The sequence below is a fragment of the Salmo salar genome, unplaced genomic scaffold (genome assembly GCF_905237065.1).
Source record: "Salmo salar unplaced genomic scaffold, Ssal_v3.1, whole genome shotgun sequence".
In the NCBI taxonomy this organism is placed as follows: Eukaryota; Metazoa; Chordata; class Actinopteri; order Salmoniformes; family Salmonidae; genus Salmo; species Salmo salar.
This window is the reverse complement of record NW_025550637.1, coordinates 247,388-271,051: the sequence shown is the minus strand read 5'-3', so window position 1 is coordinate 271,051 and position 23,664 is coordinate 247,388. Positions and strand designations below refer to the sequence as shown.

General features: G+C 49.5%; 1 protein-coding gene and 1 long non-coding RNA gene across 2 annotated transcripts in view; both read left to right on the top strand.

The window, feature by feature from the left end:
- Window positions 1-7,034: 7,034 nt before the first annotated feature.
- On the top strand, window positions 7,035-11,114 carry LOC123739587 (uncharacterized). Its single transcript, XR_006767768.1, has 3 exons — window positions 7,035-7,115; window positions 10,726-10,816; window positions 10,980-11,114. It is a non-coding gene; the product is annotated as an uncharacterized lncRNA (long non-coding RNA).
- A 222-nt stretch (window positions 11,115-11,336) lies between these two features.
- Window positions 11,337-23,664, top strand: part of LOC106591394 (plexin-B3) — a 253,396-nt gene continuing 241,068 nt past the window's right edge. Inside the window, exons 1-5 of the mRNA XM_045713905.1 lie at window positions 11,337-11,348; window positions 11,589-11,740; window positions 13,275-13,380; window positions 15,202-15,338; window positions 15,745-15,921. Of these exons, the coding sequence (XP_045569861.1) occupies window positions 11,337-11,348; window positions 11,589-11,740; window positions 13,275-13,380; window positions 15,202-15,338; window positions 15,745-15,921 (584 nt within the window). The remainder of the gene's footprint in view (window positions 11,349-11,588; window positions 11,741-13,274; window positions 13,381-15,201; window positions 15,339-15,744; window positions 15,922-23,664) is intronic.

Here is a 23,664-nt window from a genome sequence, read left to right as displayed (position 1 = left end):
TGTGTGTTGACGCTCAGAGACAGGTGATTGTGTGTTGACACTCAGAGACAGGTGATTGTGTGTTGACACTGAGACAGAGACAGGTGATTGTGTGTTGACACAGAGACAGGTGATTGTGTGTTGACACAGAGACAGGTGATTGTGTGTTGACACTGAGACAGGTGATTGTGTGTTGACACTGAGACAGGTGATTGTGTGTTGACACTGAGACAGAGACAGGTGATTGTGTGTTGACACTGAGACAGAGACAGGTGATTGTGTGTTGACACTCAGAGACAGGTGATTGTGTGTTGACACTCAGAGACAGGTGATTGTGTGTTGACACTCAGAGACAGGTGATTGTGTGTTGACACTCAGAGACAGGTGATTGTGTGTTGACACTCAGAGACAGGTGATTGTGTGTTCACACTGAGACAGAGACCGGTGATTGTGTGTTGACACTGAGACAGAGACCGGTGATTGTGTGTTGACACTGAGACAGAGACCGGTGATTGTGTGTTGACATTCTGAGACTGAGACAGGTGATTGTGTGTTGACGCTCAGAGACTGAGACAGGTGATTGTGTGTTGACGCTCAGAGACAGAGACAGGTGATTGTGTGTTGACACTGAGACAGAGACAGGTGATTGTGTGTTGACACTGAGACAGAGACAGGTGATTGTGTGTTGATGCTCAGAGACAGGTGATTGTGTGTTGACACTGAGACAGAGACAGTTTATTGTGTGTTGACACTGAGACAGAGACCGGTGATTGTGTGTTGACACTGAGACAGAGACAGGTGATTGTGTGTTGACACTGAGACAGAGACAGGTGATTGTGTGTTGACACTGAGACAGAGACAGGTGATTGTGTGTTGATGCTCAGAGACAGGTGATTGTGTGTTGATGCTCAGAGACAGGTGATTGTGTGTTGACACTGAGACAGAGACCGGTGATTGTGTGTTGACATTGAGACAGAGACAGGTGATTGTGTGTTGACACTGAGACAGAGACAGGTGATTGTGTGTTGACATTCTGAGACTGAGACAGGTGATTGTGTGTTGACATTCTGAGACTGAGACAGGTGATTGTGTGTTGATGCTCAGAGACTGAGACAGGTGATTGTGTGTTGACGCTCAGAGACTGAGACAGGTGATTGTGTGTTGACGCTCAGAGACTGAGACAGGTGATTGTGTGTTGACGCTCAGAGACTGAGACAGGTGATTGTGTGTTGACGCTCAGAGACTGAGACAGGTGATTGTGTGTTGACGCTCAGAGACTGAGACAGGTGATTGTGTGTTGACGCTCAGAGACAGAGACAGGTGATTGTGTGTTGACGCTCAGAGACAGAGACAGGTGATTGTGTGTTGACACTCAGAGACAGGTGATTGTGTGTTGACACTCAGAGACAGGTGATTGTGTGTTGACACTGAGACAGAGACAGGTGATTGTGTGTTGACACTGAGACAGAGACAGGTGATTGTGTGTTGACACTGAGACAGAGACAGGTGATTGTGTGTTGACACTGAGACAGAGACAGGTGATTGTGTGTTGACACTGAGACAGAGACAGGTGATTGTGTGTTGACACTGAGACAGAGACAGGTGATTGTGTGTTGACACTCAGAGACAGGTGATTGTGTGTTGACACTGAGACAGGTGATTGTGTGTTGACACTGAGACAGAGACAGGTGATTGTGTGTTGACACTGAGACAGAGACAGGTGATTGTGTGTTGACACTCAGAGACAGGTGATTGTGTGTTGACACTGAGACAGGTGATTGTGTGTTGACACTGAGACAGAGACAGGTGATTGTGTGTTGATGCTCAGAGACAGGTGATTGTGTGTTGACACTGAGACAGGTGATTGTGTGTTGACACTGAGACAGGTGATTGTGTGTTGACACTGAGACAGGTGATTGTGTGTTGACACTGAGACAGGTGATTGTGTGTTGACATTCTGAGACAGGTGATTGTGTGTTGACATTCTGAGACAGGTGATTGTGTGTTGACATTCTGAGACAGGTGATTGTGTGTTGAGACAGAGACAGGTGATTGTGTTGACATTCTGAGACAGGTGATTGTGTGTTGACACTGAGACAGGTGATTGTGTGTTGACACTGAGACAGGTGATTGTGTGTTGACACTGAGACAGAGACAGGTGATTGTGTGTTGATGCGCTGAGACTGAGACAGGTGATTGTGTGTTGATGCTCAGAGACAGGTGATTGTGTGTTGACACTGAGACAGAGACAGGTGATTGTGTGTTGATGCTCTGAGACAGAGACAGGTGATTGTGTGTTGATGCTCTGAGACTGAGACAGGTGATTGTGTGTTGATGCTCTGAGACAGGTGATTGTGTGTTGACAATCAGAGACAGGTGATTGTGTGTTGACACTCAGAGACAGGTGATTGTGTGTTGACACTGAGACAGAGACAGGTGATTGTGTGTTGACACTGAGACTGAGACAGGTGATTATGTGTTGATGCTCTGAGACTGAGACAGGTGATTGTGTGTTGATGCTCTGAGACTGAGACAGGTGATTGTGTGTTGATGCTCTGAGACTGAGACAGGTGATTGTGTGTTGACACTCAGAGACAGGTGATTGTGTGTTGACACTGAGACAGGTGATTGTGTGTTGATGCTCAGAGACAGGTGATTGTGTGTTGAGACTGAGACAGAGACAGGTGATTGTGTGTTGATGCTCAGAGACAGGTGTTTGTGTTGACACTGAGACAGGTGATTGTGTGTTGACACAGAGACAGAGACAGGTGATTGTGTGTTGACACTGAGACAGAGACAGGTGATTGTGTGTTGATGCTCAGAGACAGGTGATTGTGTGTTGATGCTCAGAGACAGGTGATTGTGTGTTGACGCTCAGAGACAGGTGATTGTGTGTTGACGCTCAGAGACAGGTGATTGTGTGTTGACGCTCAGAGACAGGTGATTGTGTGTTGACGCTCAGAGACAGGTGATTGTGTGTTGACACTCAGAGACAGGTGATTGTGTGTTGACACTGAGACAGAGACAGGTGATTGTGTGTTGACACTGAGACAGAGACAGGTGATTGTGTGTTGACACTGAGACAGAGACAGGTGATTGTGTGTTGACACTGAGACAGAGACAGGTGATTGTGTGTTGACACTGAGACAGAGACAGGTGATTGTGTGTTGACACTCAGAGACAGGTGATTGTGTGTTGACACTGAGACAGGTGATTGTGTGTTGACACTGAGACAGAGACAGGTGATTGTGTGTTGACACTGAGACAGAGACAGGTGATTGTGTGTTGACACTCAGAGACAGGTGATTGTGTGTTGACACTGAGACAGGTGATTGTGTGTTGACACTGAGACAGAGACAGGTGATTGTGTGTTGATGCTCAGAGACAGGTGATTGTGTGTTGACACTGAGACAGGTGATTGTGTGTTGACACTGAGACAGGTGATTGTGTGTTGACACTGAGACAGGTGATTGTGTGTTGACACTGAGACAGGTGATTGTGTGTTGACATTCTGAGACAGGTGATTGTGTGTTGACATTCTGAGACAGGTGATTGTGTGTTGACATTCTGAGACAGGTGATTGTGTGTTGAGACAGAGACAGGTGATTGTGTTGACATTCTGAGACAGGTGATTGTGTGTTGACACTGAGACAGGTGATTGTGTGTTGACACTGAGACAGGTGATTGTGTGTTGACACTGAGACAGAGACAGGTGATTGTGTGTTGATGCGCTGAGACTGAGACAGGTGATTGTGTGTTGATGCTCAGAGACAGGTGATTGTGTGTTGACACTGAGACAGAGACAGGTGATTGTGTGTTGATGCTCTGAGACAGAGACAGGTGATTGTGTGTTGATGCTCTGAGACTGAGACAGGTGATTGTGTGTTGATGCTCTGAGACAGGTGATTGTGTGTTGACAATCAGAGACAGGTGATTGTGTGTTGACACTCAGAGACAGGTGATTGTGTGTTGACACTGAGACAGAGACAGGTGATTGTGTGTTGACACTGAGACTGAGACAGGTGATTATGTGTTGATGCTCTGAGACTGAGACAGGTGATTGTGTGTTGATGCTCTGAGACTGAGACAGGTGATTGTGTGTTGATGCTCTGAGACTGAGACAGGTGATTGTGTGTTGACACTCAGAGACAGGTGATTGTGTGTTGACACTGAGACAGGTGATTGTGTGTTGATGCTCAGAGACAGGTGATTGTGTGTTGAGACTGAGACAGAGACAGGTGATTGTGTGTTGATGCTCAGAGACAGGTGTTTGTGTTGACACTGAGACAGGTGATTGTGTGTTGACACAGAGACAGAGACAGGTGATTGTGTGTTGACACTGAGACAGAGACAGGTGATTGTGTGTTGATGCTCAGAGACAGGTGATTGTGTGTTGATGCTCAGAGACAGGTGATTGTGTGTTGACGCTCAGAGACAGGTGATTGTGTGTTGACGCTCAGAGACAGGTGATTGTGTGACGCTCAGAGACAGGTGATTGTGTGTTGACGCTCAGAGACAGGTGATTGTGTGTTGACACTCAGAGACAGGTGATTGTGTGTTGACACTGAGACAGAGACAGGTGATTGTGTGTTGACACTGAGACAGAGACCGGTGATTGTGTGTTGACACTGAGACAGAGACCGGTGATTGTGTGTTGACACTGAGACAGAGACCGGTGATTGTGTGTTGACATTGAGACAGAGACCGGTGATTGTGTGTTAACACTGAGACAGAGACAGGTGATTGTGTGTTGATGCTCAGAGACAGGTGATTGTGTGTTGATGCTCAGAGACAGGTGATTGTGTGTTGACACTGAGACAGAGACAGGTGATTGTGTGTTGACACTGAGACTGAGACAGGTGATTGTGTGTTGACACTGAGACAGGTGATTGTGTGTTGACACTGAGACAGGTGATTGTGTGTTGATGCTCTGAGACAGAGACAGGTGATTGTGTGTTGATGCTCTGAGACAGAGACAGGTGATTGTGTGTTGATGCTCTGAGACTGAGACAGGTGATTGTGTGTTGATGCTCTGAGACTGAGACAGGTGATTGTGTGTTGATGCTCTGAGACAGGTGATTGTGTGTTGACAATCAGAGACAGGTGATTGTGTGTTGACAATCAGAGACAGGTGATTGTGTGTTGACACTCAGAGACAGGTGATTGTGTGTTGACACTGAGACAGAGACAGGTGATTGTGTGTTGACACTGAGACTGAGACAGGTGATTATGTGTTGATGCTCTGAGACTGAGACAGGTGATTGTGTGTTGATGCTCTGAGACTGAGACAGGTGATTGTGTGTTGATGCTCTGAGACTGAGACAGGTGATTGTGTGTTGACACTCAGAGACAGGTGATTGTGTGTTGACACTGAGACAGGTGATTGTGTGTTGATGCTCAGAGACAGGTGATTGTGTGTTGAGACTGAGACAGAGACAGGTGATTGTGTGTTGATGCTCAGAGACAGGTGTTTGTGTTGACACTGAGACAGGTGATTGTGTGTTGACACAGAGACAGAGACAGGTGATTGTGTGTTGACACTGAGACAGAGACAGGTGATTGTGTGTTGATGCTCAGAGACAGGTGATTGTGTGTTGACGCTCAGAGACAGGTGATTGTGTGTTGACGCTCAGAGACAGGTGATTGTGTGTTGACGCTCAGAGACAGGTGATTGTGTGTTGACGCTCAGAGACAGGTGATTGTGTGTTGACGCTCAGAGACAGGTGATTGTGTGTTGACGCTCAGAGACAGGTGATTGTGTGTTGACACTCAGAGACAGGTGATTGTGTGTTGACACTGAGACAGAGACAGGTGATTGTGTGTTGACACTGAGACAGAGACCGGTGATTGTGTGTTGACACTGAGACAGAGACCGGTGATTGTGTGTTGACACTGAGACAGAGACCGGTGATTGTGTGTTGACATTGAGACAGAGACCGGTGATTGTGTGTTGATGCTCAGAGACAGGTGATTGTGTGTTGACAATCAGAGACAGGTGATTGTGTGTTGACACTCAGAGACAGGTGATTGTGTGTTGACACTGAGACAGAGACAGGTGATTGTGTGTTGACACTGAGACAGAGACCGGTGATTGTGTGTTGACACTGAGACAGAGACCGGTGATTGTGTGTTGACACTGAGACAGAGACCGGTGATTGTGTGTTGACATTGAGACAGAGACCGGTGATTGTGTGTTGATGCTCAGAGACAGGTGATTGTGTGTTGATGCTCAGAGACAGGTGATTGTGTGTTGACACTGAGACAGAGACAGGTGATTGTGTGTTGACACTGAGACAGGTGATTGTGTGTTGACACTGAGACAGGTGATTGTGTGTTGACACTGAGACAGGTGATTGTGTGTTGACACTGAGACAGGTGATTGTGTGTTGACACTGAGACAGAGACAGGTGATTGTGTGTTGACATTCTGAGACAGGTGATTGTGTGTTGAGACAGAGACAGGTGATTGTGTGTTGAGACAGAGACAGGTGATTGTGTTGACATTCTGAGACAGGTGATTGTGTGTTGACACTGAGACAGAGACAGGTGATTGTGTGTTGACACTGAGACAGAGACAGGTGATTGTGTGTTGATGCTCAGAGACAGGTGATTGTGTGTTGACACTGAGACAGAGACAGGTGATTGTGTGTTGATGCTCTGAGACAGAGACAGGTGATTGTGTGTTGATGCTCTGAGACTGAGACAGGTGATTGTGTGTTGATACTCAGAGACAGGTGATTGTGTGTTGACACTGAGACAGGTGATTGTGTGTTGATGCTCAGAGACAGGTGATTGTGTGTTGAGACTGAGACAGAGACAGGTGATTGTGTGTTGATGCTCAGAGACAGGTGTTTGTGTTGACACTGAGACAGAGACAGGTGATTGTGTGTTGATGCTCTGAGACAGAGACAGGTGATTGTGTGTTGACACTGTGACAGAGAAAGGTGATTGTGTGTTGGACTCTGAGACAGAGACAGGTGATTGTGTGTTGACACTGAGACAGGTGTGTTGTCATCTTCAGGGCGAGGAACAGTATTCCTGTGTGGTGGTCGTTGTGGGGAGGAGCTTAAACTGAACGCCACTCTGAAGAATGACCCTGAAACCAAGGTTACCACCATTACATGCTCTGTCCACCAGGTATTTACACACACACACACACACAAACACACACACTTAAACACACACACACACACACCTTAAACACACACACACACTTAAACACACACACACTTAAACACACACACACTTAAACACACACACACACACACACTTAAACACACACATACTTACACACACATTTAAACACACACACATTTAAACACACACACACACACTTAAACACACACACACACACACACACACACGCTATCGGTCAAAAGTTTGAACACATCTAGTCATTCAAGGGTTTTTCTTTATTTGTATTATTTTCTACATTTTAGAATAATAGTGAAGACATCAAAACTATGAAATAACAGATATGGAATCATGTAGCAACCAAAAAAGTGTGAAACAAATCAAAATGTTCTTTAGATTTTAGATTCTTCAAAGTAGCCACCCATTGCCTTGATGACAGCTTTGCACACTCTTGGCATTCTCTCAACCAGCTTCATGAGGTAGTCACCTGGAATGCATTTCAATTAACAGGTGTTAATTTGTGGAATTTCTTTCCTTCTTAATGCATTTTAGCCAATCAGTTGTGTTGTGACAAGGTAGGGGTGGTATACAGAAGTTAGCCCTATTTGGTAAAAGACCAAGTCCATATTATGGCAAGAATAGCTCAAATAAGCAAAGAGAAATGACAGTCCATCATTACTTTAAGACATAAAGGTCAGTCAATGCGGAACATTTCAAGAACTTTGAAAGTTTCTTCAAGTGCAGTCGCAAAAAACATCAAGCACTTTGATGGAACTGACTCTCATGAGGTCCGGCACAGGAAAGGAAGACCCAGAGTTACCTCTGCTGTAACAAACACATTTCAACATCAACTGTTCAGAGGAGACTGAGTGAATCAGGCCTCCATGGTTGAATTGCTGCAAAGAAACCACTGTTAAAGGACACCAATAATAAGAAGAGACTTGCTTATGCCAAGAAACATGAGCAATGGATATTAGACCGGTGGAAATCTGTCCTTTGGTCTGATGAGTCCAAATTTGAGATTTTTGGTTCCAACCGCCGTGTCTTTGTGAGACGCAGGGTAGGTGAACGGGTGATCTCTGCATGTGTGGTTCCCACCGTGAAGCATGGAGGAGGAGGTGTTATGGTGTGGGGGTGCTTTGCTGGTGCAACTGTCTGTGATTTATTTAGAATTCAAGGCACACTTAACCAGCATGGCTACCACAGCATTCTGCAGCAATACGCCATCCCATCTGGTTTGCGCTTAGTGGGACTATCATTTGTTTTTTAACAGGACAATGACCAAACACACCTCCCGGATGTGTAAGGGCTATTTGACCAAGGAGAGTGATGGAGTGCTGCATCAGATGACCTGGCTACCACAATCACCCGACCTCAACTCAATTGAGATGGTTTGGGATGAGTTGGACCGCAGAGTGAAGGAAAAGCAGCCAACAAGGGCTCAGCATATGTGGGAACTCCTTCAAGACTGTTAGAAAAGCATTCGTTTAACACTTTTTTGGTTACTACATGATTCCATATGTGTTATTTCATAGTTTTGATGTCTTCACTATTATTCAACAATGTAGAAAATAGGAAAAATAAGGAAAAACCCTTGAATGAGTAGGTGTGTCCAAACCTTTTGATTGGTAGTGAATATTTAAAAACAAACAAACATATATTTAAAAATAAACCCTTACATATAATTTTAATAACATTCCACAACATTGTGTCTTACAAATATAGTATGACTTTATATATAACAATGTTATAACAATAATAACCTCTCTCTGTCCTCCACTCTCTGTCCTCCACTCTCTGCCCTCCACTCTCTGCCCTCCACTCTCTGCCCTCCACTCTCTGCCCTCCACTCTCTGCCCTCCACTCTCTGCCCTCCACTCTCTGCCCTCCACTCTCTGCCCTCTCCTCTCTGCCCTCTCCTCTCTGCCCTCCACTCTCTGCCCTCTCCTCTCTGCCCTCTCCACTCTGCCCTCCTCTCTCTGCCCTCTCTACTCTCTGCCCTCTCTACTCTCTGCCCTCTCTACTCTCTGCCCTCTCTACTCTCTACTCTCTGCCCTCTCTACTCTCTGCCCTCTCCACTCTCTGCCCTCCTCTCTCTGCCCTCCTCTCTCTGCCCTCCTCTCTCTCTGCCCTCCTCTCTCTCTGCCCTCTCCTCCTCTCTCTGCCCTCTCCTCCTCTCTCTGCCCTCTCCTCCTCTCTCTGCCCTCTCCTCCTCTCTCTGCCCTCTCCTCCTCTCTCTGCCCTCTCCTCTCTGCCCTCTCCTCCCCTGCCCGCTCCTCTCTGCCCGCTCCCTCTCTGCCCGCTCCTCTCTGCCCGCTCCCTCTCTGCCCCTCCACTCTCTGCCCGCTCCACTCTCTGCCCTCCACTCTCTGCCCTCTCCTCTCTCTGCCCTCTCCTTTCTCTGCCCTCTCCTCCTCTCTCTGCCCTCTCCTCCTCTCTCTGCCTTCTCCTCCTCTCTCTGCCCTCTCCTCCTCTCTCTGCCCTCTCCTCCTCTCTCTGCCCTCTCCTCCTCTCTCTGCCCTCTCCTCCTCTCTCTGCCCTCTCCTCCCTCTCTCTGCCCTCTCCTCCTCTCTCTGCCCTCTCCTCCTCTCTCTGCCCTCTCCTCCTCTCTCTGCCCTCTCCTCCTCTCTCTGCCCTCTCCTCCTCTCTCTGCCCTCTCCTCCTCTCTCTGCCCTCTCCTCCTCTCTCTGCCCTCTCCTCCTCTCTCTGCCCTCTCCTCCTCTCTCTGCCCTCTCCTCCTCTCTCTGCCCTCTCCTCCTCTCTCTGCCCTCTCCTCCTCTCTCTGCCCTCTCCTCCTCTCTCTGCCCTCTCTCCTCTCTCTGCCCTCTCCTCCTCTCTCTGCCCTCTCTCCTCTCTCTGCCCTCTCTCCTCTCTCTGCCCTCTCCTCTCTCTGCCCTCTCCTCCTCTCTGCCCTCTCCTCCTCTCTGCCCTCTCCTCCTCTCTGCCCTCTCCTCCTCTCTGCCCTGGCCTCCTCTCTCTGGCCTCCTCTCTCTGGCCTCCTCTCTCTGGCCTCCCCTCTCTGCCTGCCCCTCTCTGCCTGCCCCTCTCTGCCTGCCCCTCTCTGCCTGTCCCTCTCTGCCTGTCCCTCTCTGCCTGTCCCTCTCTGCCCTCCTCTCTCTGCCCTCCTCTCTCTGCCCTCCTCTCTCTCTGACCTCTCCTCTCTCGGCCCTCTCCTCTCTCTGCGCTCTCCTCTGTGCCCTCTCCTCTGTGCCCTCTCCCCTCTGTGCCCTCCCCTCTCTGCCCTCCTCTCTCTGCCTGCCCCTCTCTGCCTGCCCCTCTCTACCTACCCCTCTCTACCTACCCCTCTCTACCTACCCCTCTCCTCTCTGCCCTCTCCTCTCTCTGCCCTCTCCTCTCTCTGCCCTCTCCTCTCTCTGCCCTCTCCTCTCTCTGCCTGCCCCTCTCTACCTACCCCTCTCTACCTACCCCTCTCTACCTACCCCTCTCTGCCCTCTCCTCTCTCTCTGCCCTCTCCTCTCTCTCTGCCCTTCTCTCTGCCCTCTCCTCTCTCTCTGCCCTCTCCTCTCTCTCTGCCCTCTCCTCTCTCTCTGCCCTCTCCTCTCTCTGCCCTCTCCCCTCTCTGCCCTCTCCTCTCTCTGCCCGCCTCTCTCAGTTCCAGTACCCTTTGAAACAGTTGGAGTACTCTGCTCCCATCTATCTACAAAGAGGTTCCCGTCGCGTCGACACTGCTCCCATCCTCAGACGTGAGACATCTCTGTTGTATTCTACACTGTGTTCCATTCACTGCTATCACTTGAGAATGAAGAAAATGTACATTTGTCAACTCTTGGAGTACAATTAAAGTGGATTTTTAAAAATATACTTTGACATTGGTGGTAACTGGTGCGTTGTGTTGTCCACCCACAGTGCAGCTATATGACTGTTCAGTGGGCCAGTCTGACTGTAGCCAGTGCAGAGCGGTGTCTTCTGGGTACGGCTGTGTCTGGTGTGGTGGAGAGACGCCAGGCTGTGTCTACAATCTCTCCTGTAGCAGCTCACCTGGGCCCGCTGACACCTGTCCTCGCCTCAGATCACACAGGTACACGTACTCATCGCTCTGAACATTACTGTCCTGTACCTGGGATTCGGGGCCCGTACCTGGGATTCGAGGCCCGTACCTGGGATTCGGGGCCCGTACCTGGGATTCGGGGCCCGTATTTATAAACTGTCTCAAGAGAAGTGTTGTTCTGGAATCAGGTTCATTAGGATCTGAGATGCTTTCTAATGAAGACTTTAGTGATACAAATACAACATTGAGACTAAAGTGATACAAACAACATTGAGACTTTAGTTTGTTCAACTCCTTTACCATGTTGTTTTTGGATATTAGTAAACCCCTTTTCCTGCTCTGTCCTCTCCTGTCCTCTCCTGTCCTCTCCTGTCCTGTCCTCTCCTGTCTTGTCCTGTCCTGTCCTATCCTCTCCTGTCTTGTCCTCTCCTGTCTTGTCCTCTCCTGTCCTGTTCTGTCCCTGTCAGATCCAGCCAGTGAGTGGTCCGGTGGAGGGAGGCGTTCTGATCACAATCCGTGGGTCCAACCTGGGGATGCACTACCAGGACATCCAGGGAGGAGTGACTGTAGCTGGGGTCAGCTGCCTGCCTCAGTCCCATGGGTACCTCATCTCTACCAGGTAATTACTGTCTGTCTGTCTGTCTGTCTGTCTGTCTGTCTGTCTGTCTGTCTGTCTGTCTGTCTGTCTGTCTGTCTGTCTGTCTGTCTGTCTGTCTGTCTGTCTGTCTGTCTGTCTGTCTGTCTGTCTGTCTGTCTGTCTGTCTGTCTGTCTGTCTGTCTGTCTGTCTGTCTGTCTGTCTGTCTGTCTGTCTGTCTGTCTGTCTGTCGTCTGTCTGTCTGTCTGTCTGTCTGTCTGTCTGTCTGTCTGTCTGTCTGTCTGTCTGTCTGTCTGTCTGTCTGTCTGTCTGTCTGTCTGTCTGTCTGTCTGTCTGTCTGTCTGTCTGTCTGTCTGTCAAGCTGAGGTCCCTATTTAGCTGTTCTTCCTGACGTCGTCACTTTTCACATAAACGAGCAAATGAGCGTTAAAACCACAGCGTCAGAACACTGTTAACCTCTATGGGCTAGGTGGGACGTTAGTGTCCCACTCTATTCAACAGCCAGTGGAATCGCGTGGCGCAAAATACAAAAACCTAAAAAATGCAATTATTTCAATATTTCAAACATACGACTATTCTACACCATTTGAAAGATAAGACTCTCGTTAATCTAACCACATTGTCCAATTTCAAAAAGGCTTTACAGCGAAAGCAAAACATTAGATTATGTTAGGAGAGTACATAGGCACAAATAACCACACAGCCATTTTTCAAGCAAGCATATATGTCACAAAAACCCAAAACACAGCTAAATGCAGCACTAACTTTTGATGATCTTCATCAGATGACAATCCTAGGACATTATGTTATACAATACATGCATGTTTTGTTCAATCAAGTTCATATTTATATAAAAAATGTCACAACGGGTGGCGTGAGTAATCAGGAGAGGTGGAGTCAGGCGCAGGAGACAGATGATTCCGGGAATTAAGTTTAATAAAATATTCACACGGAAAAATATGCAAAGAACGGAGTGCAGGGTGTGCAAAAATAAAGGCACCACCCTTTAAAGAATGTTCACCAGGGACGCAGCCCAAAAACAATACAACGTAACTCCAAGAGGGAAAAGGAATCAGATTTGACTGTTCAGACACAAGGCGCATGGCCAGGAACCAGATTTGACCGTTCAGACACAAGGCGCATAGCCAGGAATCAGATTTGACCATTCTGACACAAGGCGCAAGGCCAGGAATCAGATTTGACCGTTCAGACACAAGGCGCACGGCCAGGAATCAGATTTGACCGTTCAGACACAAGGCGCACGGCCAGGAATCAGATTTGACCGTTCAGACACAAGGCGCACGGCCAGGAATCAGATTTGACCGTTCAGACACAAGGCGCACGGCCAGGAATCAGATTTGACCGTTCAGACACAAGGCGCACGGCCAGGAATCAGATTTGACCGTTCAGACTGCGGGAAAAGAACAGGTTCCAGTCAGTTATAAATGTTTTTTATTTGAGTCAATTCGAACGTGAACAAGGCTTCAGACTACAAGGCTTAAGGTCAGGTGTGTGTGTGTGTGTGTGTGTGTGTGTGTGTGTGTGTGTGTATTCCAGGATAGTGTGTGAGCTCCAGCCCAGTAAACAGGAGACGGAGGGACCAGTCATTGTTACCGTGGGAGACTCAGAACCAGGACGGTCTCTGCAGACATTCACCTACCAGGTACACTCACACACTCACTTCACGGGGCAAAAACCCTGTGCCAAACTGGAGCACGAGTACATGACATTACAAGGCTGCTTCCTACCGTTTTACGACAGATGCCTGGAGCTGGCACTGTCGTAGTCCATGTGGGGTCAAAATGACATTAGGAGGGTTAGCTTGAAACGGATGAAAATTGATTTTAACCTCTATGGCCTAGGTGGGACGCTAGCGTCCCCCCCGTGGTGCACTCCATCAACAGCAGGTGCATTTCAAGAGCGGCAAATTTGAAACCAAATAAATGTCAAAATTCAAATTTTTCAAACATACAACTATCTTACACCCTTTGAAAGATAAACATCTCCTTAATCTAACCACGTTGTCCGATTTCAAAAAGGTTTTACGGCGAAAGCATAAAGTTAGATTATGTTAGGAGAGTACATTGACAATAGCTGTGTGTAATGTTTTGTCAATTCAAAGACAGGGTCACCAAAACCATAAAACCAGCTAAAATGATGCACTAACCTTTTACAATCTCCATCAGATGACACTCCTAGGACATTATGTTAGACAATGCATGCATTTTTAGTTCTATCAAGTTCATATTTATATCCAAAAACAGCGTTTTACTATGGCATTGATGTTGAGGAAATCGTTTCCCTCCAATAACCGGCAGTCAAGTCAGCACCACAAATTAAATAATTAAAATTAGAAAACATTGGTAAAATATTATATTGTCATTTAAAGAATTGTAGATTTACATCTCTTGAACGCAATCAACTTGCCAGATTTAAAAATAACCTTACTGGGAAATCACACTTTGCAATAATCTGAGCACTGCGCCCAGAAAAATACGCGTTGCGATACAGACTAGCCGCCATGTTGGGGAGATCTAAAATCGAAAATACTATGTAAATAATCCATTACCTTTGATTCTCTTCATCAGATGTCACTTCCAGGTATCACAGGTCCATAACGAATGTAGTTTTGTTCAAAAAAGCTCATCATTTATGTCCAAAAATCTCCGTCTTGTTAGCACATGATCTAAGCCAGCCGGACTTCACTTCATGAACGAGGGGAAAAAATATATTTACGTTCGTTCAAACATGTCAAACGTTGTATAGCATAAATCATTAGGGCCTTTTTAACCAGAACATGAATAATATTCAAGGTGGACGAATGCATTCTCTTTTATAACGTATTGGAACGAGGGTACCCAACATGAACTCGCGCGCCAGAGTCTAATCGGCCATCACCGTTCCATGGCTCTTGTTCGGTCAGATCTCACAGTAAAAGACTCAAAACACTTTGTAAAGGCTGGTGACATCTAGTGGAAGCAATAGGAAGTGCCAAAACATTAATCAACCCCTGTGTGTTTCAATGGCATAGGCTTAAAGGTAATTCAACACATCAGGTATCCACTTCCTGTCAGAAAATGTCTCAGGGTTTTGCCTGCCAAATGAGTTCTGTTATACTCACAGACACCATTCAAACAGTTTTAGAAACTTTAGGGTGTTTTCTATCCATATATAATAAGTATATGCATATTCTAGTTACTGGGTAGGATTAGTAACCAGATTAAATCGGGTACGTTTTTTTATCCAGCCGTGAAAATACTGCCCCCTAGCCCCAACAGGTTAACTTAGTCATGCATGTTGGAGCTCAGTGAATTTCACTGTACCCTGAAATCACACCTGCAACCTTGTACATGTGACTATTAACCACGCTGAATCTGGCCCCCAGTTGACTGGTATTGTCCCTGATAAGGGCCCTGAATCAGCAGGGACCAGCCTGACAGTCCAGAGTTACAGTTATGGTATAAACATGTCTCCCTCTGTGTAGGACCCCCAGTTGACTGGTATTGTCCCTGATAAGGGCCCTGTATCAGGAGGGACCAGCCTGACAGTCCAGGGGACTCGGCTACGAACAGGACAGAGGAAGGACCTGACTGCATACGTAGGACAACAACCCTGCTACATGTAAGCCCTGCTACAATAACGGCTTTAGCTGTCTCGCTCTCTGTGTCTGTCTTGCTCTCTGTATCTCGCTCGCTCTCTCTGTCTCTCGCTCGCTCTCTCTGTCTCCACACACACAATAACCCCGCTACAGTGTTGAGGTGGTGAATGGGACTGCTTTAGCTGTCTCTGTCTGTCTCGCGCTGTCTGTCTCGCCTGTCTGTCTCGCGCTGTCTGTCTCACGCTGTCTGTCTCGCGCTGTCTCTCGCGCTCTCTCTCTCTCTCTGTGTATCCACCCCCCCCCCACCCCCCACCCCACACACACACACACAATAACCCTGCTACAGTGTTGAGGAGGTGAATGGGACTAACCAGACAGACACCATAATAATAACTCTCTGTCTCTCTTCTCTCCTCCTCTCTTCCCCAGTGTTGAGGAGGTGAATGGGACTCACCTGGTGTGCAGGACCAGCCCCAGTAACCAGACAGCAGAGCTGACAGTCAGGGTGTTGTTTGGGAAGGCAGAGAGGAGTGTACCTGGGCAGGTGTTTCACTACATGGAGGACCCCGTCATCACCGAGGCCTTTCCTGCTGAGAGCTTCTACGGGTGAGGAACACTTATTGAAACATTGACGGTGTCCCAAATGGCTCCCTATTCCCCATATAGTGTTCCCTATTCCCCATATAGTGTTCCCTATTCCCCATATAGTGTTCCCTATTCCCCATATAGTGTTCCCTATTCCCCATATAGTGTTCCCTATTCCCCATATAGTGTTCCCTATTCCCCATATAGTGCTCTATAGACACTGGTCAAAAGTAGTGCACTAGATGGGGAATAGGTAGTAGATGGGGAATAGGGTAGTAGATGGGGAATAGGGTAGTAGATGGGGAATAGGGCAGCAGATGGGGAATAGGGCAGTAGATGGGGAATAGGGCAGGAGATGGGGCAGCAGATGGGGGAATAGGGCAGCAGATGGGGGAATAGGGCAGCAGATTGGGAATAGGGCAGTAGATGGGAATAGGGCATTAGATGGGGAATAGGGCAGTAGATGGGGAATAGGGCAGTAGATGGGGAATAGGGCAGTAGATGGGGCAGTAGATGAGGCTGTAGATGGGGAATGGGGCAGTAGATGGGGAATGGGGCTGTAGATGGGGCAGTAGATGTGGAATAGGGCAGAAGATGGGGCAGTAGATATGGCAGTAGATGGGGAATGGGGCAGTAGATGGGGCAGTAGATGGGGCAGTAGATATGGCAGTAGATGGGGAATAGGGCAATAGATAGGGCAGTCGATGGGGAATAGGGCAGTCGATGGGGAATAGGGCAGTCGATGGGGGGGATATGGCTGTAGATGGGGAATAGGGCAGTAGATGGGGAATAGGGCAGTAGATGGGGAATAGGGCAGTAGATGGGGAATAAGGCAGTAGATGGGGAATAGGGCTGTAGCTGGGGTAGTTGCTGGAGAGTAGGGCAGTAGATATGGCGGTAGATGGGGAATAGGGCAGTAGATGGGGCAGTAGATGGGGAATGGGGCAGTAGATGGGGAATGGGGCAGTAGATGGGGAATGGGGCAGTTAATAGGGCAGTAGATGGAGAATAGGGCAGTAGATGGAGAATAGGGCAGTAGATGGAGAATAGGGCAGTATATGTGGAATGGGGCAGTAGATGGGGAACAGGGCAGTAGATGGAGAATAGGGCAGTATATATGGAATGGGGCAGTAGATGGGTGATAGGGAAGTAAATGGGGAATAGGGCAGTAGATGGGGCAGTCGATGGGGAATAGGGCAGTAGATGGGGAATAGGGCAGTAGATATGGCGGTAGATGGGGAATAGGGCAGTAGATGGGGCAGTAGATGGGGAATGGGGCAGTAGATGGGGAATGGGGCAGTTAATAGGGCAGTAGATGGAGAATAGGGCAGTAGATGGAGAATAGGGCAGTAGATGGAGAATAGGGCAGTAGATGGAGAATAGGGCAGTATATGTGGAATGGGGCAGTAGATGGGGAACAGGGCAGTAGATGGAGAATAGGGCAGTATATATGGAATGGGGCAGTAGATGGGTGATAGGGAAGTAAATGGGGAATAGGGCAGTAGATGGGGCAGTCGATGGGGAATAGGGCAGTAGATGGGGAATAGGGCAGTAGATGGGGCAGTAGATGGAGAATAGGGCAGTAGATGGGGAATGGGGCAGTAGATGGGGAATGTGGCAGTAGATGGGGCAGTGCATAGGGCAGTAGATGGAGAATAGGGCAGAATATGTGGAATGGGGCAGTAGATGGGTAATAGGGCAGTAGATGGGGAATAGGGCAGTAGATGGGGAATAGGGCAGTAGATGGGGAATAGGGCAGTAGATGGAGAATTGGGCAGTAGATGGGGCAGTAGATGGGGAATAGGGCAGTAGATGGGGCAGTAGATGGGGAACAGGGCAGTAGATGGGGAACAGGGCAGTAGATGGGGAATAGGGCAGTAGATGGGGCAGTAGATGGGGAACAGGGCAGTAGATGGAAAACAGGGCAGTAGATGGGGCAGTAGATGGGGAGTAGGGCAGTAGATGAGGAGTAGGGCAAAAGATAGGGCTGTAGATGGGGAACAGGGCAGTAGATGGGGCAGTAGATGGAGAATGGGGCAGTAGATGGAGAATGGGGCAGTAAATGGAGAATGGGGCAGTAAATGGAGAATGGGGCAGTAGATTGGGAACAGGGCAGTAGGTGGGGAACAGGGCAGTAGATGGGGAACAGGGCAGTAGATGGGGAACAGGGCTGTAGCTGGGGCAGTTGATGGGGAATAGGGCAGTAGATGGGGAACAGGGCAGTAGATGAGGAATTGGCTAGTAGATGGGGAATAGGGAAGTAGATGGGGCAGTAGATGGAGAACAGGGCAGTAGATAGAGAACAGGGCAGTAGATGGGGCAGTAGATGGGGAACAGGACAGTAGATGGGGAACAGGGCAGTAGATGGGGCAGTAGATGGAGAACAGGGCAGTAGATGGGGCAGTAGATGGAGAACAGGGCAGTAGATGGGGCAGTAGATGGGGAACAGGGCAGTAGCAGGGGAACAGGGCAGTAGATGAGGAACAGGGCAGTAGCTGGGGAACAGGGCAGTAGATGGGGAACAGGGTGCCATTTTGAACACTTTGGTAGCAAATGGTGCTGCAGATGAAAACCAGATAAACCTGTAGGGCAGGGCAGTCTCAACCAGATAAACCTGCAGGTCAGTCACAACCAGATAAACCTGCAGGGCAGGGCAGTCTCAACCAGATAAACCTGCAGGGCAGGGCAGTCTCAACCAGATAAACCTGCAGGGCAGGGCAGTCTCAACCAGATAAACCTGCAGGGCAGGGCAGTCTCAACCAGATAAACCTGCAGGGCAGGGCAGTCTCAACCAGATAAACCTGCAGGGCAGGGCAGTCTCAACCAGATAAACCTGCAGGGCAGGGCAGTCTCAACCAGATAAACCTGCAGGGCAGGGCAGTCTCAACCAGATAGACCTGCAGGCCAGTCTCAACCAGATAACCCTGTGGGGCAGGGCAGTCTCAACAAGATAAACCTGCAGGGCAGGTCAGTTTCAACCAGATAAACCTGTGGGGCAGGTCAGTCTCAACCAGATAAACCTGTAGGGCAGGGCAGTCTCAACCAGATAAACCTACAGGGCAGTGTCAACCAGATAAACCTGCAGGGCAGGGCAGTCTCAACCAGATAAACCTGCAGGCCAGTCTCAACCAGATAACCCTGTGGGGCAGGGCAGTCTCAACAAGATAACCCTGTGGGGCAGGGCAGTCTCAACAAGATAACCCTGCGGGGCAGGGCAGTCTCAACAAGATAAACCTGCAGGGCAGGTCAGTTTCAACCAGATAAACCTGTGGGGCAGGTCAGTCTCAACCAGATAAACCTACAGGGCAGTGTCAACCAGATAAACCTGCAGGGCAGGGCAGTCTCAACCAGATAAACCTGCAGGGCAGGTCAGTCTCAACCAGACAAACCTGCAGGTCAGTCTCAACCAGATAAACCTGCAGGGCAGGGCAGTCTCAACCAGATAAACCTGTAGGCAGGGCAGTCTCAACCAGATAAACCTGTAGGCAGGTCAGTCTCAACCAGATAAACCTGTAGGCAGGGCAGTCTCTACCAGATAAACCTGTAGGCAGGGCAGTCTCTACCAGATAAACCTGTAGGCAGGGCAGTCTCTACCAGATAAACCTGTAGGCAGGGCAGTCTCTACCAGATAAACCTGTAGGCAGGGCAGTCTCTACCAGATAAACCTGTAGGCAGGGCAGTCTCTACCAGATAAACCTGTAGGCAGGGCAGTCTCTACCAGATAAACCTGTAGGCAGGGCAGTCTCTACCAGATAAACCTGTAGGCAGGGCAGTCTCAACCAGATAAAACTGTAGGCAGGGCAGTCTCAACCAGATACACCTGACAGGGCAGTCTCAACCAGATAAACCTGTAGGCAGGGCAGTCTCAACCAGATAAAACTGTAGGCAGGGCAGTCTCAACCAGATAAAACTGTAGGCAGGGCAGTCTCAACCAGATACACCTGCAGGGCAGTCTCAACCAGATAAACCTGTAGGCAGGGCAGTCTCAACCAGATAAACCTGTAGGCAGGGCAGTCTCAACCAGATAAACCTGTAGGCAGGGCAGTCTCAACCAGATAAACCTGTAGGCAGGGCAGTGTCAACCAGATAAACCTGTAGGCAGGGCAGTCTCAACCAGATAAAACTGTAGGCAGGGCAGTCTCAACCAGATAAACCTGTAGGCAGGGCAGTCTCAACCAGATAAACATGTAAGGCAGGGCAGTCTCAACCAGATAAACCTGCGGGGCAGGTCAGTCTCAACCAGATAAACCTGCGGGGCAGGGCAGTCTCAACCAGATAAACCTGCAGGGCAGGGCAGTCTCTACCAGATAAAACTGCAGGGCAGGGCAGTCTCTACCAGATAAACCTGCAGGTCAGTCTCAACCAGATAAACCTGTAGGCAGGGCAGTCTCAACCAGATAAACCTGTAGGCAGGGCAGTCTCAACCAGATAAACATGTAGGGCAGGGCAGTCTCAACCAGATAAACCTGCGGGGCAGGTCAGTCTCAACCAGATAAACCTGCAGGGCAGGGCAGTCTCAACCAGATAAACCTGCAGGGCAGGGCAGTCTCTACCAGATAAACCTGCAGGGCAGGGCAGTCTCTACCAGATAAACCTGTAGGGCAGTCTCAACCAGATAAACCTGCAGGTCAGTCTCAACCAGATAAACCTGCAGGGCAGGGCAGTCTCAACCAGATAAACCTGCAGGGCAGTCTCAACCAGACAAACCTGAAGGGCAGGACAGTCTCAACCAGATAAACCGGCAGGGCAGGGCAGTCTCAACCAGATAAACCGGCAGGGCAGGGCAGTCTCAACCAGATAAACCTGCAGGTCAGGTCAGTCTCAACCAGATAAACCTGCAGGTCAGGTCAGTCTCAACCAGATAAACCTGCAGGAAAGGGCAGTCTCAACCAGATAAACCGGCAGGGCAGGGCAGTCTCAACCAGATAAACCTGTAGGGCAGGGCAGTCTCAACCAGATAAACCTGCAGGGCAGGGCAGTCTCAACCAGATAAACCTGCAGGGCAGGGCAGTCTCAACCAGATAAACCTGCAGGGCAGGGCAGTCTCAACCAGATAAACCTGCAGGGCAGGGCAGTCTCAACCAGATAAACCTGCAGGGCAGGGCAGTCTCAACCAGATAAACCTGCAGGGCAGGGCAGTCTCAACCAGATAAACCTGCAGGGCAGGGCAGTCTCAACCAGATAAACCTGCAGGGCAGGTCAGTCTCAACCAGATAAACCTGCGGGGCAGGTCAGTCTCAACCAGATAAACCTGTGGGGCAGGTCAGTCTCAACCAGATAAACCTAGCAGGGCAGTCTCAACCAGATAAACCTACAGGGCAGGGCAGTCTCAACAAGATAAACCTGCAGGGCAGGGCAGTCTCAACCAGATAAACCTGCAGGGCAGGGCAGTCTCTACCAGATAAACCTGTAGGGCAGTCTCAACCAGATAAACCTGCAGGTCAGTCTCAACCAGATAAACCTGCAGGGCAGGGCAGTCTCAACCAGATAAACCTGCAGGGCAGGGCAGTCTCTACCAGATAAACCTGCAGGGCAGGGCAGTCTCTACCAGATAAACCTGTAGGGCAGTCTCAACCAGATAAACCTGCAGGTCAGTCTCAACCAGATAAACCTGCAGGGCAGGGCAGTCTCAACCAGATAAACCTGTAGGCAGGGGCAGGGCAGTCTCTACCAGATAAACCTGTAGGCAGGGCAGTCTCTACCAGATAAACCTGTAGGCAGGGCAGTCTCTACCAGATAAACCTGTAGGCAGGGCAGTCTCTACCAGATAAACCTGCAGGGCAGGGCAGTCTCTACCAGATAAACCTGCAGGGCAGGGCAGTCTCAACCAGATAAACCTGCAGGGCAGGGCAGTCTCAACCAGATAAACCTGTAGGCAGGGCAGTCTCTACCAGATAAACCTGTAGGCAGGGCAGTCTCTACCAGATAAACCTGTAGGCAGGGCAGTCTCTACCAGATAAACCTGCAGGGCAGGGCAGTCTCAACCAGATTAACCTGCAGGGCAGGGCAGTCTCAACCAGATTAACCTGCAGGGCAGGGCAGTCTCAACCAGATAATCCTGTAGGGCAGGGCAGTATCAACCAGATAAACCTGCAGGGCAGGTCAGTCTCAACCAGATAAACCTGCAGGGCAGGTCAGTCTCAACCAGATAAACCTGCAGGGCAGGTCAGTCTCAACCAGATAAACCTGCAGGGCAGGTCAGTCTCAACCAGATAAACCTGCAGGGCAGGGCAGTCTCAACCAGATAAACCTGCAGGGCAGGGCAGTCTCTACCAGATAAACCTGCAGGGCAGGGCAGTCTCTACCAGATAAACCTGCAGGGCAGGGCAGTCTCTACCAGATAAACCTGCAGGGCAGGGCAGTCTCTACCAGATAAACCTGCAGGGCAGGGCAGTCTCTACCAGATAAACCTGCCGGGCAGGGCAGTCTCAACCAGATAAACCTGCCGGGCAGGGCAGTCTCAACCAGATAAACCTGCAGGGCAGGGGCAGTCTCAACCAGATAAACCTGCAGGGCAGGGCAGTCTCAACCAGATTAACCTGCAGGGCAGGGCAGTCTCAACCAGATAATCCTGCAGGGCAGGTCAGTCTCAACCAGATAAACCTGCAGGGCAGGTCAGTCTCAACCAGATAAACCTGCAGGGCAGGTCAGTCTCAACCAGATAAACCTGCAGGGCAGGGCAGTCTCTACCAGATAAACCTGCAGGGCAGTCTCTACCAGATAAACCTGCAGGGCAGGGCAGTCTCTACCAGATAAACCTGCAGGGCAGTCTCTACCAGATAAACCTGCAGGGCAGGGCAGTCTCTACCAGATAAACCTGCCGGGCAGGGCAGTCTCTACCAGATAAACCTGCCGGGCAGGGCAGTCTCAACCAGATAAACCTGCCGGGCAGGGCAGTCTCAACCAGATAAACCTGCAGGGCAGGGCAGTCTCAACCAGATAAACCTGCAGGGCAGGGCAGTCTCAACCAGATAAACCTGCAGGGCAGGGCAGTCTCAACCAGATAAACCTGCGGGGCAGGGCAGTCTCAACCAGATAAACCTGCGGGGCAGGGCAGTCTCAACCAGATAAACCTGCAGGGCAGGGCAGTCTCTACCAGATAAACCTGCAGGGCAGGGCAGTCTCTACCAGATAAACCTGCAGGGCAGGGCAGTCTCTACCAGATAAACCTGTAGGGCAGTCTCAACCAGATAAACCTGCAGGGCAGGGCAGTCTCAACCAGATAAACCTGCAGGGCAGTCTCAACCAGATAAACCTGCAGGGCAGTCTCAACCAGATAAACCTACAGGGCAGGTCAGTCTCAACCAGATAAACCTACAGGGCAGGTCAGTCTCAACCAGATAAACCTGCAGGGCAGGGCAGTCTCAACCATATAAACCTGCAGGGCAGGGCAGTCTCAACCAGATAAACCTGCAGGGCAGGGCAGTCTCAACCAGATAAACCTGCAGGGCAGGGCAGTCTCAACCAGATAAACCTGTAGGGCAGGGCAGTCTCAACCAGATAAACCTGCAGGTCAGGGCAGTCTCAACCAGATAAACCTGCAGGACAGGGCAGTCTCAACCAGATAAACCTGCAGGGCAGGGCAGTCTCAACCAGATAAACCTGCAGGGCACTCTCAACCAGATAAACCTGCAGGTCACTCTCAACCAGATAAACCTGCAGGGCAGGGCAGTCTCAACCAGATAAACCTGCAGGGCACTCTCAACCAGATAAACCTGTAGGGCAGGGCAGTCTCAACCAGATAAACCTGCAGGGCAGGGCAGT